The following is an 18,738-nucleotide window of genomic DNA, read 5'->3' as shown; positions in this document are numbered from 1 at the left end:
AACAGTTTCTTTTGTTTGAAATGAAGTACTCTCTTTAAATATTTTAATCACTTTTATTCTTTATTTGCCACGGAAAATTGTGAAGAATACAAATGTAAACAATATAAGTAGGAAGTTTTCAATTAGAAACATCAGCTGATCAGGTATGCAATTTTTTCATATGTTGTGGACACTGTAGTAACCCTAGTGAGATCACAGACAATATACTTCGTCTTAAAATGTTCATTTCAGAACAAAGAATGAAACTTCACATAGTTCAGATCAAAGAAGGTATTATTTAAAATTCTATGGAGTTAAATCCAGAAGGTAATATATAAAAACTTTCTGAAACACTTTCCCCTAAAACTTGTCACATAAGAGTTTGATCGTGAGTGTATACTTTCAAACAGAGATAAAGAGAGTGCTCATCTCAGTCATTATCTAATCCATACTCTAGGAAAGTTCCAATAATTTCATCCCATATTTAGTGAAACGGCACCTCTTTTGCAAACCTTGTCCATGATTTTTGGTAGCAATTCTAGATTCATACAGAATAGCAGCAATAAGAAAGCCAAAGTACTGGCAGTTTTTTAACCTGCCACCTGTATCTGTACGATTGTGTAATTTAATTGTACTCACAGAAGCTCCAGTTGTCATTTGATTAAAACAAATTTGCCACTGGCATTTTGCCTACGTTGCTATTTCAACTAACTGAATTGGTCTAATTAGTCAGACTAACAGATTTACAGAAGTTCATATCAACTGAAAGAAAAAATATTTAGAAACAAGGAACATTTTGTAATAAGTCAAAACTGTATTTGTGAAATGAAAGTTCACAGCTTTATTTTCAATTTCAGTACCACAACTTTGGAAATCGGGTTTCAAAATTTTCTGTTCCCATCTTTTTCTTCTCCTTGAGCTTAACAGTTATCCATTTCCTCATTTACAAGAAATAATACTGTCCTTTCATAATTCCCAATCCTCTGCACAAAGACATTTTCAAATGTTGTATTTCTCAAAAATCTTTTGTATCTGCATTTTTTACTACTCTCTAGGAAAAAAAAAAGTGAGTAAACCCTTGGAGTTTACATTGTTCCCAATGGGAGGGCATATTCAAGGACACTTTGGAGACATGTCCCAGGAAACTTTTAAATGCAAACATCTGTGTGAGACGAAAATGAAGAAGTAAGCTAGAACTGTACAGATTTCTAAGTCAAGAGAAGCCACAGGAACATTGGGACTTACCTCTTTTCTTCTAACAAAAAATGAAATGCTGTAAAACAATTCCCTACCAACATCTCCATTTGCTACCTTCACCTATATACGAAAAAGCAAGATTAACAATTAGTGAAACAGAATGAAAATAGAATGAAAATGTCTATGCACAGCCATCAAAAGAAAGACCTTTCTGGGTTTCCAATGCAAATGACTATTTTAGAGTCTCAAGGCTAGTTTAATGCATGTCATTCATTAGCTGAAGCTTTACATTTCTGTACACATTTTTAATTTTCTTTATACTGTTAGAGTACTTCTCTCTAACACACTATAAATTCCCTTCCCTAGGATATTTGTATTCAGCAAAGGAGAGCAAGGAAGCAGACTAGATGTACCAGCAAAAGATGCAGCAATAGAATTACAAAACAATAAAGCTACAAAACTAGTACGAGCTGTAGTAATATTTTCAAAACCTGTTTAGTCATTCTACTTTCTTCCTTGTGTCTGTAATACTATTTAATTTTTTTCTGACATGCCACAGTGTAAAAATACCACCAAAAGCCTGTTTTTATTCCAGTATTCAAGTTTTATTTTTTGATTATAAGAAAATTAAAGTTTGAAGACATACTTACTTATTTTAGATTCATACTTCCATTTGTTAAAATAACTCTTTGATTTTTTTCTAATTAATCAGATGAACACAAACAATAAATTTACACAGAAAAAGAAAGGAGGGGAAACCATTTTCAGGCCATTCTCTGTTTGTATATAAAATCCCAAATGGTTGTGAATAATTTTTGTTCTGGCTTTCATTCTCATTGGCAGTTCCTGAGTTTTTTCTTATATTACTGATGTATATAAAAATGTTGAAAGTTGTCCTAGAGAATTTCCCTTCCAGGAATGTTCATCTTCCAGAAAAAGTTTTCATCTGATGCTGTAGGAAAGAGAAGAGAGGAACATGTCTACAGTTCAATGACTTCCACATAGAATATAGCTCTGTCTTCAACAGAAACTTGTCTGAATGATAGACTAATGTATTAGGAACTTAGGCACATCTTTTACCAGAAAAATAGGAACATGTAACTTTGAACCAGAGCCTCTCATTTGCCTGAACAACTTGTGTTTGAGTCATTAATTGGAATTAAACAATAGCTATTGTGGACAGCTTTCAATGTCAGAATGCCTCTTTTGCCTTTTGTTGTATTCCAGCAAGGTTCTTTCATTGCTTCTATAGCAGTTATCACACATATTCTGGTCAGAACTTTGTATCATTAAAATAGATGTAGAGATTTAGGTCCTTGATGTTATATCCTCTTACCTTCTGTTCTATTTTGTCCACATCACCATACTGCTACTCTAGTATCTTGTTTTTATAACTACTGCATCAATTACTACATTGCTACATAGAGTATAACCAAAGAAAAGCAATTATAAAAAAAATGTTAGTGAATCAATATTTTCTGTTAAAAATGATGCCCTAATATTTACTGTCATGCTTCAACTGGAAAATTTTCTATCATAATCTGCATTCTAAAATCATCTTTATTAATATAATTATATATTTTAGGTCTAAATATTTGCCCAAGGTTTGTTAATATTACAGAAACATTTTAATGTTTATATGCATAGATATATAGAGATTAACTCCAAAAAAGTAGTGTTGAGTTAATTTTTGCAGAGCTGAGAACTAAAGAAAACTTATATCAGGTTCTCCTCTCAAATTTCCTGAGTTTTCACCATTGCAAAAATCAAGGTATGGGAAATCACACTAGGCTAAATGACAGAGGAATACAGTCCTTATCTTTTATGTTGGGCAATTTAATGAAGCCCAGAATACATATAAAGTCATGAATGCAAGACAGATAAATCTCATCTTATTAGTGAGCTGAGAGGACACACTGACTGATGTGGTACCATCAGCAAATGAGCAAGAATATGAAGTCAAAAGCGGAGGAAGTCAGAGGGAAAGAAAGAACATAAGGTAGGAGTCAGATTTAGTCAGTATAGAGTAATTGTTAAGCATAATTTCACAGAGTAGCATAACAGTGTTCTATCACAGTGGTAGTATTACATTCCTACTGTTTCAGTCCCCTGTCTCAGTTCTAAATCTGTCCTGGTAAAGATTGACTTTCTGTGGCTTTCGGACACAAGGAAACTCTCATAGTTGCTCTACCATATCACTGTGTTTTCCAAGTGAATGCTACAGTGAAAGCACAGGAGAGAAATCTTGAGATTTTTGCCACTGATTTCAGCAGGGACAAGTTTTCACACCTTAAGCTATGCAGAGTCCTAACCATTGAGACACGCGCAGCTGGTTTTCAAAGTACAGAGAACTTAGGGAGCCATTCCTTCACCTTCTGTCACTGGGCATGACTGAAAAGAGTCTGGTTTTGCCCACTTTGCACCTTCCCTTTATGTGTTTATATACACTGCCTTCTCTAGGCTGAGCAGTCCCAGAACTCTTGGCCTTTCCTTGTATGTGAGGTGCTCCAGACTCTTTATGACCCCTCAGGCCCTTTGTTGAACTCTTTCTAATATGTCCATGTCCCTCTTGCACTGGCTATCCCAGAACTGGACACAGAACTCCAGGTGTGGTCTTATCAGAGCTGAGTAGAGGGGAAGGAACAACTCCCTCAACCTGCTGGTAATGCTTCACCTAATGAAACCCAGGATGCCACTCACTTTTTTTTTTTTTTTTTTTTTTTTGCATCAGTGGCACTGCTGGCCTATGTTCAACCTGGTGTCTGCCAGGACTCCCAGGTCCTTTACTGACAAGTTGCTTTCCAGCTGGGTGGCCCCATGCATGTGTTGTTGCATGGGGTTGTGCTTTCTCAGATGCAAGACTTTGTGCTTCCCCTTGCTAACTTCATGATGTTCCCATCAGCACATTTCTCTAGTCTGTCAAGATCTCGGTGGCAGTACAGCCCTCTGGTACATTAACCGCTTCTCTGTGTGAATGATGACACTTCCAAGACCCTGAAACTATATATTAAGGGGGAAAAAAATATCAGTATCAGATGTTATATGGGTAAAATATTTTTACAATTATCTGACATATATAATACGTACTTGGTCAACTCAGCATGAAAGTAATAAAAACTAAAAAAATCACTCTTTTGTGTTCAAAGTAAAGTGGTAGGTTCTTCATGACTGAGAGTAGCAGATAGTGCCAATGAAGTCTTTTATTTTAATAGCAAGGTGGCTTTCCTTGCTATCACTATTTTCACTTGCTCGAAAAATTCAGTAACAGCAAGGTCAACAATTGCTGTTTACTGTTTTTTTTCTCTGCCCAGATCTGTTGGTTTCTTTCTCACTTGACTTTCTTTGAAAGTTACAGCACATTTATTTTGATCTTAATTCAGTCACAAAGAGGAAATTGGGGCTTGTTGGTTTCTTTTCATTATGAATGAAAATGTAACTACATGATCTTAGAAACTGTCAAAGTAAAAAATTGTTTAGCAAATATTTGGGCATCCCAAAATTACTTCTGTTAAAGTTAACAGACTTTTAAAAACAGTATTCATGAGGAAGTTGTAGCATAGAATTGCAGAGACTCGTTTATGTTATAAACTCTAGCTAGCTCTCCAGTATCACAGTGGAGAACGGTATTATAGTCTTTAATCGTTGGTAACTCCAAAAGAATCCATTAGAAAATGTAGTTCATCTACCTGACCTTGCACATCCACTGGAAAACACTACAGGGACTTCCTGGCATTTGTTACAGAAGATTTAGATTTTTAGTAAAAAGTTATGTCTTGGGATATGCTCTCTCTACACAGAGAGAGAAGGAATGTTGCTTTGCTCTCTGATATAAGAAAGATTCAGAGCATGAAATGTTTTAAATTACCTGATCCAAAGAAATAAAATATCAAGCATTCTAGAAAAAGATGCAAAAACAAAGGAGAAATTCCAAGACAAGGGCTAATGATACTCTTATCTGAGGGGAAATTACTTTCTGATTCTAAGTCAATGATTATGGATGTCTTATCCCTGGCTGTTCCCTGTCTTTAATACTTTTCAAAATTGGAAGAAAGGGAATTAGAATTTCCCTGCAGCCTATGCTGTGCATCAAAACTTGTAAAAATTCCTTCCTGTCTTATGTACAAATTAAGTGAATCCATAATCCATGGGATAAGCTCAATTCCATAAAAGACACCACAGCAAATATTGCCAACATATTAAAAGCAAGTATGAGTCTGTAAAACACTTCATAAACTCCATGAGTATCATATTTAAACAACGAGGGTTTCTTGCCTATTTTACTTCATTTGAAAAGTACATACAGTTTTATTCTTTTAATAGTTACTGACCTTATACATCCAATGCCTTCTGTATGATCATTATGCCTAAAAATATCTCCATCTCTAATGATTATCCAAGTGAATTTTAAAGAATAATTATAACTAAAAATAGTAATTATAGTTATTTTAAAGAAGAATTATATCTCCTCTAAAACTTCAACTTTGATAGCTTAAATAGCCTTTTAAACTTTCTAAAATACCTTTTCCTATTATTATATTAGCCTTTCTCTACTTCCATTCAAATTTATATTACTTTGGAAGCATGTATGATAAAAAATTGCAATGACATTTTTAAAGAACATCTTGCTAATACTATGCACTATAATGCTAAAATTCTTTAGTCCTTACTGAAAATTATTTTTGTGATCCTGAAATGACTTCTCGTCATTCTAAACAGGATAGTTCTCCTGTGATTTTCCAGTAAACCCAGTTCCTTCTCTTGAAGTACCAACTCCTGTTGATAAGCCTATAATTTAGAGCAAAAATTCTGGATTTAATCCCTACATGCTTTACTTTCTACTATGCTATTTTATCCTACATTTGTAATTCCAGTTCATAATGTGCGACCCACCTGTTCCTATGGACACTGGCTGGATTTTTCAAGTGTTGCATACCATGAATTAATAATCCAAACATTGAACTAAATTTTTTTTAAGCAGTGTCATGAGTAAAGATATTAAGCAGAACTTGTTCCAAGACATGCTCTTGGAAAATATAAATTCTAACCTTTATCCATGTGGACAACTTTCTTGTCATTGTAGTCTTCCCTTCAGCTATCATGTTAATCATTCTATAGTCCTTGTCTTAATTTCCACTTTCATTTCCTTTCCTTTGATATCAACTTCAATTCCTTTGAACTGCTGTTTAATTTAAACCTACATTATTGTTTTCATTGATCCCATCTGAAGGCTATAAAAGAAAGATATATTATAACATGGCAATCTACTTTTGCCAAAATAATATTGAATTTATCTTATTTAAACTCCATATTCTTGGTTATTCTTCCTTACAAAATTTGCTATAGCATGGTGTATTAGGGAGAAATGAAGAATTCTTTTGGGTATTCTACCTATCCTTTTCAGATACATCTATCTCATCTAATCTTCTTTACTGGGAAGTAACAAATTACCACTTCCCAGAATGCAGCTTCTTTTAAAATGAGTGATATTGGACATTATTCAGGCTGTTCAGATTTCACACAATATAAGCTTATTTTTGTATTCACCATGGATGTGATCATTTCAATTTCCTATCCTTGTTGGATAATCTTTCCTTAATTGTATATATAATTATTTCCGTTAAAAAAGATCTGTGACATCCAATGTCCCTTAATCTCTACTTGCTCCTCACAATATGGCCCCAGCAGTTGCCTTCATATTATCTCTATAGCACTGTGGTTAGAAATCTTCTTACCATTTCCTTAGTCACTTCGAAGAATCTATCTCAGACAGATATTTTGCCTTTCTCACAGTAATTTTGTACTTTCTGAGCCATAGACCGATAGATAACCTAATTTCAGTAAATTGCCTTATTACCTACAATGTCCTGCATGAGGCACTTAATGGTCCAGGCAGGTCCACATTTTTTTCCTATCTACGTACTTCTGCTTGAAACTCAGCTCAGATTATTGACATTTTATCTTCATATGATTCCATGTCTCATTCCCATTTTAGTCCATAGGTGCCTCTTAATTGCATTATGGCTTCAAAATTTCAATCTGAAGCTTTAATTATTACCAACCTGTTTGTTTACCCTGTAAATGAACGTACTGTGGGAGTTTTGAACCTATCTGTGCTCACTCATTCCAAGAAAACTGCCTCAAATTACTTTTCTTTCCCCGCAGTATCTACTCTTAAATTAAGATTTATGGCTTTTAAAGTAAATATAACATGGAGTTACATTCTTCTGCTTATTAAAGAAACCTGTACAGCATTGTCTCCAAGAACACCTGAGCTGCTATCATGGTATGATTAGTATTGTAACCTATTAGTCCTTTTTTGCCAAAACTGTGTTTAGGAAATCTAAAATTTCCCATAACTCAGAATACTATGTATTTTTTTCATAGTTTCTAAGACTCTTCTAAACCATATCCAACTTTGTTTTGTAGATTTTTATAAAAAGTCTTAAATGTGTTGGTAAGTGCTCTTGGCTTTTTTAAAAATAACATCATCGAGTTCTTTCTCACTAATTGTTCTCTTACATGAAAGGAATATGAATATAGGAAGTTTCAGTTTTGATACCTGACATGAGTAAAAAAGGAGTCATAGGATTAGTAAAGATAGTACATGAAAAAAAGTTTGATGAGTAACACTCAAGCAACTCCCACATCAGCCCCTCCTATGCAATTTTATTAAGCATCTTTGATGTAAGACAAAATAAAGTTGTGCAGAAGAAATGCTTCCTGTTTTAAAACGTTTGACAAGCTATTTCCATTCTGGTTTCCATTTAGATCTATATAACTAGGAAAATAGAGAAGACAGCATGATGCAGAATTAAATCCAGGCTTTAAATGTACCCAATATGCTCTTTAAATAACAAGAAAACATTAGTCTCATAACACCTAGCACCCTCACCTCTGCTAGATTTCTAGGAAGATTCAACAGAGAGACTTTATGAGAAAAAATAAAATTAAACCGCTTTACCATGTCCTACTGAAAGTCCATTACAATCATAGTATCTCTCACAGCAAATAGAAACTGATGTTTAGGTGGGAAGTATAAGAAGCAAAGCATTTGTGGCAGGGTCTTTCCCCTGTATACTCTCCAACTCTGCCAATCAGCTTTTAGGGACTTCCAAAGTCAAGCGTTCAGACCTGTGTCTCTAGCAACCACTGATGAGCACACTCTGTGTTATATTTTTTCTTATCATTTTTTGTGACATATTTATTCTTCTTTCCTTCATAATATGACAGTAGTGAGTACACCATTTGATCATTTACTGTACAAATAAAAATGCCTGCTTTTATTTGTTTTATCGTGATTGTATCAGCATTTCCCTTGATACCTTCTAAAATCTCAGCTTGCAAGAAACTGTTTAGTCAAACATGACTATTTTTCTCTATATGTCATTTGTTATGTTGCAAATCTCTGTCATAGTCCTTTTCCTCACATATCTGACCTACTACCCACTGCCTTCCATTACTGGCACTAGACTTAGTTTCATTATATGAAAATCAGTCATTTTTATTTCCATTCTTGATAGCTTTCTCTGCCTCTTGCAGGTGTTTTCTGAGATGACTGGACAAGTGTGCAGAATTTTCACAGTGTAAATCCATGGATCTACACAGTGGCATCATTGTGTTTTTGATTTTGCATTCTTTCTTCCTTTTCTGATAATTTTTAAGGTTCACTTGCTTTTGAAATGCCCCCGAGTAATGACTTGAGGTTTTGTGAGAAACAAAAGTCACCTTTTCTTTGAGGGGTTTCTGCATTGAAACCTGTTCATGCTTTTATCTGTAACTCAGGATCAAGTGTGTACAGTTACAGAAAACAGACATTTATATTTTGGTAATACTGAAGATCAATTGGTTAAACTCTTGTTAAACATACACAAAAAAGCTGCATTAATTTCCTGATTACAAGATATATTTTGACTCCTATGGCTGAATTCTGGATCCTCGCTTCCAAATAAATTGACCAAACAAACTGATACATGGTTTTTTACCTGAAGAGACAGTTTTGTATCCAAGTGTTAAATATGCCCATGAAATAGTAAATAGATCATTTCAATTTAAATTCAAGATTGATTATCTGTATATAAAATTATTTTATTAAAACAAAAAATATTTAATATAATGTTTAAATTCCTGAAAAGATCTTTTAATATAAAGATTAATATACTTTATACTTTATAGATACTTTATATATACTTTTATAGCAAAGAAAGAAATTATCTAGCATTTGTTTGAAATTGCACAATGAAATACCTGATTATTTCCCCTTTTGAAAAAAACATATGAAAATCAAGATCTGCTGTGACAAGAGGTACACTCAGATGATGAAAAGAGCACCTTTTGCTAAGCAAATAGTGGTTGTCATATAAGAATAATAATGAGAATTACTAAGTGCAAACAAGAAAAGCTTGCCTAAGTACAGAAGGTGCATTTTATTATTCTGTGATGTAAAACTGATATAAATTAAAATTTAGATATACATTTAAATGAAAACAATTTCAAAATTGGAGATTTAATCTTAAATTTCAGAGTAGGCTTGCATTTTCTTATGAGAAAAAGAGAAGTGCAAAAGTGTGAGGCTGTAGGCTCCAGTGTCTTATTCAATCCAACCCTCCTGTGGGAATGAGTAATGTGTAAAGCTTCAGACCACTGATAATAATTATTCTCTAAATTAAAGATGAGCTTTAACCCATCCTCTTTGATGATTAAGAAAGCCAAATTTTCAAAGCTAATTAGTTTCTCAGTAAGGGTCATTGTTGTTTATTGTTCAGGCACTCTTAAGGTAATTAGAATGCCTGACCTAAATTAAGCACATTTTGCACATTTTATTAACAATGCACAGTAACAGGAGGAACCCCTGGCCAAAATACATGCTGTGCCTCTATCTTCTGAGATGGCCTACCAAGGAAGCAAATTTCACATCCAAGGATGCTTCCAGCATAAATATCTGGCGGCACGTTCTTAGTGGCTTGAATAGCAATGGTTGCACCATCCTGCTGCATGGGGAAAAGTGGCTTCTATGTTTTCCAAATCCTTTGTTGGTATTACATTGCTTCACGTGTTGTGAGGAACTGAGCACAGACAGACAGGAAAGTACTCTGAACTACCTAAGGAAGCAGTAAGGACTGGTTTGCCCTTCTACCTCAATAGTTTGCTGTTGCAGCAGTAGAAAATAGGTGATTTTTACAGAAAAAGAGTAGAAATCATAAATTATTGAATGATTCTTCCTATCAATAAAGACATATAAGATATACAGGTTCCAACCATAAGCATTTTAGAACTTTCTGAACCAAAGTTAGAACTGCTTTTAATATCCACAGTCTAATTATTCTGATATTTAGATTATGAGAAACAGTAAGCAGTCCTTCCCAGCTCATCTTCTCTGTATTGTTACCAATTGTGTAACCATACCCTTTCTTTTTCCCAAGCTCAAGAATCCTGCTCAACTTAGTCCTCATAACTACAGTCTTCTCTTGTTGCTTTTTTTTGTACATGTCCTTATAGAGAATATAAAAAATTAAACATGAAGAAGTTTATGTTGTTTCTTTCAAAATAATTATTGCTGGTTTATTTCCCTTTGATTGACATTGGTCAATGAGCTCAAGATATTTGCAGAGAACTATCTCAAATGTATTCTCGCTGAGGTAGCAGCTAGGCTAGAGCCTGAAATTCTTTAATTAACTTTAGTTAATCTTTCCATTGTTACATTAATTTAAAATTTCAGCTATCAATTCTGCACATGTTCACTCAATATGGTAAAATTCTTGTGTAACTTTGGGTAGTTAGCCTTAGATATGGCTGTCATGAACATGAATTCTTCATTGTTACTATGTTACTATTAATCTCCTTCCTCACATCTTTATGAATAGATGGTCAGGTTCCAGCTGTCAACCTCTCCTACAACACAACTTCCATAATTCTTCTTTTCCCCATTTAAAACCGCCTATGATCACAGCAAAACCTCTCCTTCTATTGCAATTTTAATTGAGGATTTTTTTTTTTTTTGGTGATAGGCTTCATCAAACGTTTGGAATTTTCCTGCACTGACTGAATAGGTGAAACTTACCAATATGCTTATTGAGTCCAGCATTACACTATGGTTGATTTTTAAGATATAACTTCCCTCTACAAAAGCCACGCTAACTCTTCTCCAATATTTCATATGCATTCATGTGGTCACCGAGCCTACCATTTAATAATCCCATATACCAAGTGGGCTCTAAGATAATCAAATTACAGGTAAGGTTTTTTCTTGTTAGATTTTTTTCCCCCAAGACTATCATGCATATCAATGCTATAAAAGCTTTACTTTAAACTGTTGGAGGATTCATTCTGCAATTATGTGACTCTGTTGTGGAAATTTGTAGGGTCTCTGTGCCCAAAGCAGCATGACAAAAGAAATGCTTTTCCCCCTTACATTCTTATTGCTTGGCTCTAGACCTAAGAATGCACCCATGGGAACTTCAAATATAAGCATATCCATGCACGCCGATGGTCAAAAGCACGGGAAGGGAAGAAAGTTAATTTAGACCTCTAGCCATGAGAGGTTCCTCACAATCAAACGAAAGCCTTGAAATCTGTCTGTAAGCTCACGGATACACAGCATATAGGGCAGGGATTTACTGCAGTTACACAACATAACTCTTCCGATGGGCAGGCCAGCCCATTTTCAAATACCTCTCTGCTGTACAAATGCTTCCTGGTGATGAAGTGAATGACTCTAAAAAGTGCTGCGACGAAAAGGTATTTACTCACTCAGGTGGAATTTCCAAATGAATTTTTGAACAGCAGAGCAACTTTGATGCAACTGACACTAAGGAAGGCTCAAGACTTTCTGGGAGAACATCTTGGTAGCACAGGAGTACACAAGAGACAAACCATGTTGTGTCAGAGGCAATGGCCTATCCAGCCCAGTGTGCTTTCTCCAGCTGTGTCTGTAAGCCAACAACCAGGAAAAGTAAGAAAGAATAAGGCTGCCAGCTGACACTTCCAACAACCTTGGGCTGAGGGTACCATGATCCCATCTCGTTACTATTCCTGTCTGTATTTGCCCTGTCTCCCCGTGAACTCCTGCAGGCTTCTTGCAACCACAGCAGCAGCATTACATTCAGTGTAGGGGTCCAATGTGTTACTGCAAATACTGATCAGCATGTAGGAGGAGGAAAACACGAGTGGTACGAAGCCAGGCCAGACTTTTAAGATTGTTAATTAGGGCTTTGAAAGAGACAGTCTGGGTCAACCCACTCTAGGCATCTATTCTGACAGATGTGGGTTTGTCCCACACTGACACTAAATAAAGAATTAAAAAGCTTAAAAATGAAGTTTTTACCACAAGGTTAGTATTATGGTTTATTAGGTTTGGATGGAAATTATTGCAGGTCCAGACAATTCATTCCTTTTCTATGTCCACAATTGCTTGAATGGAGCATAACGAATTAAAATAGTTAGAAATTAGGCCCTGTGCTTCCCACCAGGCTGCAAACCCCACTATGGCAAAGTGAAGGGTCTGGTGCAGCTGCAGGGGACTGTAGGGTCTTACCGTGTGCTTATATGAACACCTGAAGTGGGACATGCCAGGTGAAGGTAACTGACAGCCGGGGATGTGGGGTTGCTTCTTAAGACAAATTGGGCTTTACCAGTTATAACAAAAAAATAAAGCATTACTGCCCTTTATCCTCTGGTCCCACTGAGTCTGTGTGATGGAATTCGGTGCAGCGTTATTATGTTTATGGTGCAACCATCAGCAGAGCCAGCCTACGACACCAACGTGCCATGGGGTTCTGCAGCACATAGCTGTGAATGTTATCGCAGGTCATCGTAGCTTACCACAGGTTATCACAGTGGGCCCAGAATGCACTCATGTGTAACCAATCAATTGGACACACACCTCTATGGATTGCACATGACTAGAATGGGGGCATGGCCGTGTTTTTAGACATTCTAGCATTCTTATGCCCACACAAATGTGCACGTCCCACTACAACCGCCCCATGGTTTCACCTCTCCCTTTCTTGCCACCTACAATCACTACTGGTGACGTCCAGCAGTGAATGTCTCACACTTTCAGATGCAATAAGTCACTGATCACCCTCATTTACATGAAATTGTAAGAAAAAGACAGGACTTTTGGGAATTTTTGCTTCTTACTTGTGCATTTCGATGTAAACATAAGTAAAGAAATATTGCAATGTAGCTACCAATCCACTTGATCTTCTTTTTGAAGTGCTTTGTGACTGGCTGATAAAAAAGCTACAATTCGGTAATAGTTGCTTCTGAAGCAGAGCGTGGAACAAAAGCCAGAAACATTACACCTTGCTTCAGGCTGAAAAGTCTTTGAGTGCAGGCTGTTCCCATGGGAAGCCCACCTTCTGTGTGTGCAACCTGCGACTCTGCGCTTCTTATTGTTACTTCGGCCTTGATTCACCTGAGCCACTCCGAAACCCAGGAGCCATAGGTGAGGACCCGCGGCCTCAATCGGACCAGCACAACAGCGCCGAGAAGAAGAAATTCCGCTGAAAAGCCGAAACTTTGCTCGCAGTCACCACCCGGCAGCGTCGGCGACATGGCGGCCGCAGGCTGGAGCCGTCCCAGCGGGCGGAGACCCGCCCGCGCGGAACCTACGCCCCGCGGGGCGCGGCCTGGCAGGGAGGGGAAAGGAAAGCAGAAAGGGAGAGAGAAGAGAAGGGAGAAGGGAGGGGCGGGTGCCGCGCCCAGGAGCGGCACGCTGGGGCGGGGGGCAGAGCTTCCCCGGGCGCGGCCCCGCTCCGCTGTGCGCGCAGCTAGCGCCGCGGCGGGGCGGGGTGGCGTGGGGAGGAGAGGGGAGGGGAGAGACAGCGCCTGGCCGCGGAGGTGGGCGGCGGGCGGGCGGGGTGTCCCAGAGCCGAGCCCGGGACGGGCATTACCCAAAAGGCGGAAAAAAAAAAACGAAGGAGTAATTAAAGTCGCCGCTGCCGCGCGCGGTCCCACCCTCCCCACCGGCCGGCTCCTCTGGCAGACGGGAGGGGACAGCAGAGACGGGCTGCCGCGGAGACACGCCGCCACCTCCGCCTCCACCTCCTCCGGCTCTTCGCACTCGCTCCCTCGCCCGCCGTAGCAACACCGACGGCGGCAGATCCCCCTTTCCCGCGCAGCCCCGCGCACCATGGCCCCCGCAGCCCCCCGCCTCGTCTTCGGCCTCCTGGTGAGTGCGGGAAAGGAGGTAGTGGGTGGGTGGAAAGGCGCCGCGGGGAGCGCAGGGCTCCGGCCGCTCACTCACCTGGCCGCGCCGCCGCGCCTTCCCTCCGCGCTGTGACTGCTCCACTGCGGGTGTGCGGCGCCAGGACGGACTTCTGAGCTGGTGGTCTCTGCCGGGCTCTTTATTCCAAACCAGCTTTCCCCTCGGCGCGGTCCTTGCCGGGGTCGCGGAGCAGCGCGGAGGCTGTGCGGCCCCGGGGCGCACCTCGGGGGTCTTCGGCGCAGGGAGGAAACCGGCGGGTTGCGGCGTTCGCTTTGGGACGGGTCGGGTCGAGTGGCTTTTAGACCGCGAGGTTACGCGACGGGCACACGCTCGGGTCGCTGCGGCTGGTTGTTCATAGAAAAAATTAAACCGCGGTTGGTTTTATTTAGATGTCCCCCCTCTGCCTCTCCCCACCCGGTTGTCCTTTTTTCCGTGGGAAGGATTGTGCCACAGTGGGGAACGTGTTGAGCTCGGAAGAGCTAACTCGGGAAGAGTTAGCTGTGCATCGAACAATTTCAGCGATTTCCTTTACCTTCAGTTTATTGTATTTGTGCATAATTACCAGCTCCGGAAAGGCCATTGCCGGGGAAAGCCGGGGAGTTCTCTCGCTCATTTTCCTTTTTTTTTCTTTTTAACCTACAGTGGATGAATAAAAGTGATTTTTCTTTTGTTTCTTACCCCCTTTCCCTCCCTGTTATCATTCTATTCGCAAAAAGTGGGCAGGTGATCATTTGAGCCTGTGAAAGAAAAATACTTGGTAGTGGTGAACCACTGAGAATGTATTAGTTTTATATTAATTACGTATGTATATTTTAATGAAAGTGTTACTATTCCAGACACTATGCATGCCTGCCTTTGCAAGGATATTAATAGCAAAACCCGAAGAAATGCAAGCAACTTTACTCATGTATTTAATTAAAAAAATTCTCCTGTTAAGGAGAAAAAAAAACGCCTAAAGAAAAAAAATCCTGAGGTGTCTTCTTTGTGTAAAGGACATCACAGCTTCTTTTTACCTGATGTTTCCTTACGTCCGTGAATAACTACCACTTACTTTTGTTTAACTTATTGTTCTTTGTGCTGACATCAGACTGAGCTTGGCATTACTATTTCAAAATTAGATGTCATTGATTCTTAAAATATTTTAGAACAGTGTAATAAGATATGATTTCAGTAACTTAAAAATTCACGTAGTGTCGCTCAGGAGAGAGTGTTTTATTAAGTGCCTGTTACTAAGGAAAGTGCCTACTAATACATAAGCAGAGATGTTTATTTGTATATACACATATTTTTATATCTGCATATATACATATCTATAAGGAACTGTATGAAGAGCTCTTATGGTGCAGACACAGCATATATTGTTTTTAGCTGATCACAGTTTTTCTAAAGATTCATAATGTCTTAAAGTGTTTAAAGTATTTTATTTATTTAATTTATTTAAAACATTTATTCAAATGTTTTCTTAATAAGCATCACAATTAATTTTCAGAATTTCAATTAGCTATTTACTTCTTTATACCTTTAATCCCAAAGGAATGTGCAAAATAAAAATTGTTTTCCTTTTTTGCTAGACTTTCATCCTGAAAGAATAAATGCACAAAAAAGGGTGGATAGATGTATTTACATTCCTCTATTTCTTTGTTTAATTGACTATGTGATTTTTGGATTACAATTTTAAACATAGGGGATAGAAACTAGGCAAAATATTCACACATATGATCTGAGATCAGGACTCACTTACTCTGTGCTGAGGAAAATGTTTGTACCTCTGTGTGATTCTTTTTAGAAAAAGGTCTGGTTATCTACTACTCATTTGAATTTTGAGGAGGACCCCATTTTGTAACTGGTTATATGGGAGTGGACTGCTGTAATACTTGACGTTTTATGTCATATCTAATTGCTGAAGCTAGATTTAATTAGTTTGTTGAGAATGTACTTTGAAGATGCAAAGTGATATGTAAGTGCAAGTGTCGTCATGTGGCTTTAATAAGACGCTTGTCCCTTTAATGTTCAGCATCACCAGAGTTCTACCAAACTGAGTGTTGATGGATTAAACCTTAATACTTAGAGACCTTGGATCTAAATTGGCCAGGAATACTGTTGGAGGGAGTGCATGGGGAAGCTGTATTTTATCTTTCCTCTACTAAAGGTGAAATTTTCTAGTTAAAAGAAACTCTTGGTGTTAATGTCGGTGCTGCAGTGATTTTAGAAAAAAAACTGAACACAAACCATGGACAAATCCAGTAGCAGTAGTCAGACCTTGTTTCCAGTTTGAAACTTTATATGCTGTGCTGCACAGTACCCAATTTTTTTAGCAAGGAGTGCTTTCTGTACTGTTTGACTTGCTTGTCTTAACAAACAAAGTCAGCTTTAGTGTCTAGTTATTATTCAAAATATCACTTAATTATGTGGTTTTTTTCCTGATTTCTTAATTTGTTTTCTAGGTACTGAGTTTGTGCTGTGAAGCTTGCAAGAAAGTAATTTTTCATGTTCCTTCTGAACTAGAGGCTGACACATTAGTTGGCAGAGGTGAGAAACTGTGAGATGCCCATCTTAACAACACAACATTGCACCTTTGCTGGAGATGCTATGAACAGTGGAGGAGACTTTTTTAATGGAATGAATGGATGACTGGACAGCCAGTTAAACAGCTGGATCAGCCTTTTTATGAAGGATACGCCCTGTGTTTGTTACGGATTTGAACACTGGCTCTGTGCATCCACTTGACTTTTGCGTAAACAGCTATTGTTAAGTTACGGTATTTATCCTAAAACTAGAATGCTAGAGTTTAATGTTTTCAAAATGTGGAGTCTAAGGCTTAGTATTCAAATAAGTGGCTTGGTATTTCAGGGTGCACCCCTCACCCACAGTCATATGAAGAAGACAGTAAGTCATTTGGACAATGGAAAAGATAAAAAAAAGAAGACAAAACCCACATAACCAGGCACCAAGAAGCTGTTGCTCTGTGAAACGTGGATGTGACTGCTCAGCAGTGCTGGAGCATTCAGGGCATACAAGGGGATGTGTTGCAGAGGTGTCCTGCATCGTATCTGACTGGAGAATGCTCCTGTCTGACTGGTTGGTCTGTCTTGATTTAGAGCAGTGTACAGGTGACTGGGAGGAATAGGAGAAACCAGAAAACACCCCACTCTTTTTTTTTTTTTTTTCAGACCAGTCTTTGAAAGGCAGCTTTAAAAGGTGTGGCATAAGAACTCCTACAGGGTTCTGTTGTGCCTGAGACTGAGTTTGAGGATTCAGAGGTGCCCTTTATGAGTCCTACCACAACAGAGGAATATGCTGCAACTCTGCAATCTTAATCCACATTCCTACGGAAGGATAATATATAAATAATAAGTGGATTGGTAGTTCATCACAATGCAAGTGCTCAGAAAATCTAGCTGTATAGTGGAAATTCATTGACCTTATTTTTAAATTTTTAAATGAAGAAGCTTGCTATAGCTGTGTGAATTCTCATAGACTTCAACATTTCTCTGTGTAAATAAACTTGGATTTATATAAAAATAAAACTTCATGTTATTGCACTGCTTTGAAATAAATTGCATAGCATTCAACTTAAACTTTTTTTTTCACCCAAACATTTAACAAAACCACTATAGCTCAAATGACATTACTTAAACATTTATTGAGAAGTATTTTGCATTTATACAAGGACTATATCTTGACAGTGAAATCAGTCAGGATTTTCCTGGTTGTTGTTAGATTTTTTGATACTTTTAACTTAGATCAGAGGCTTTAAAAAAAAAATGCCACAAAGCTATAACTAACTGAACGTAGTGTTGACTCATATAACCATCAGAAACAAAATCTTCAGTCTGGTATTTTTGAAAATGCAGTGATGTAATGTGCAGCAGTATGAAACACATTTAAGTAAGGCAGTGCTGTTTTCAATACTGCGTTTTCACTGTATAGGTGAAAAAGGACAGGAGTCACTGCTACAGTACCATAGAAAGTGTAGCAAATATTTACTTAAACAGATAAAGGTCAAACTTAAGAGAAAGAAGAAATCATATCATATTTAAAATTATACTTCATATCTGTCCTTGTAGTTTTGAAAGAGAAATGGAATATAGTTTATTGAAAATATCATCTGCATATATGGGATGAAATTCTGAATCTACTTTGAGAATTTTGCAATCAACCTTGATAGAGTAGTGTCCCACCCACTATGATAACATTGAAGAAGTATTGAAGAGTTCTGATTTGGAGAACATGACATTGAGATCTCTTGTACTCAGCAAAGATCATTTGTCTGGAGTTTGGTCTCTGGCTTCCATCTTTTTCAGGGTGCCAAATCCTTCTTGCTTAGTGCTGTAGTCCTATTGCAATTCATTGGA

The 18,738-nt window shown here is 37.8% G+C and overlaps 2 protein-coding genes across 2 annotated transcripts in view; one reads left to right on the top strand and one right to left on the bottom strand.

Moving 5' to 3' along the window:
- Nucleotides 1-1,447: 1,447 nt before the first annotated feature.
- Nucleotides 1,448-14,310, bottom strand: LOC127465438 (translation initiation factor IF-2-like). Its single transcript, XM_051775915.1, has 2 exons — nucleotides 13,592-14,310; nucleotides 1,448-2,128 (listed from the first exon to the last, which is right to left on the bottom strand). Exons 1-2 carry the CDS (start codon nucleotides 14,308-14,310, stop codon nucleotides 2,119-2,121), a joined length of 729 nt encoding a protein of 242 aa, XP_051631875.1. The 3' UTR covers nucleotides 1,448-2,118.
- The window catches only part of DSC1 (desmocollin 1), a 25,739-nt gene continuing 21,035 nt past the window's right edge, over nucleotides 14,035-18,738 (top strand). Inside the window, exons 1-2 of the mRNA XM_051775051.1 lie at nucleotides 14,035-14,347; nucleotides 16,828-16,912. Of these exons, the coding sequence (XP_051631011.1) occupies nucleotides 14,309-14,347; nucleotides 16,828-16,912 (124 nt within the window). The 5' untranslated portion in view covers nucleotides 14,035-14,308. The remainder of the gene's footprint in view (nucleotides 14,348-16,827; nucleotides 16,913-18,738) is intronic.

This window comes from Manacus candei, unplaced genomic scaffold (assembly GCF_025592945.1).
Source record: "Manacus candei isolate 608988 ecotype Guabito, Panama unplaced genomic scaffold, ASM2559294v1 h1tg000008l, whole genome shotgun sequence".
Classification (NCBI taxonomy): domain Eukaryota; kingdom Metazoa; phylum Chordata; class Aves; order Passeriformes; family Pipridae; genus Manacus; species Manacus candei.
Note: the sequence above shows the minus strand (reverse complement) of the source record. Positions and strands in the feature narration are given on the sequence as shown.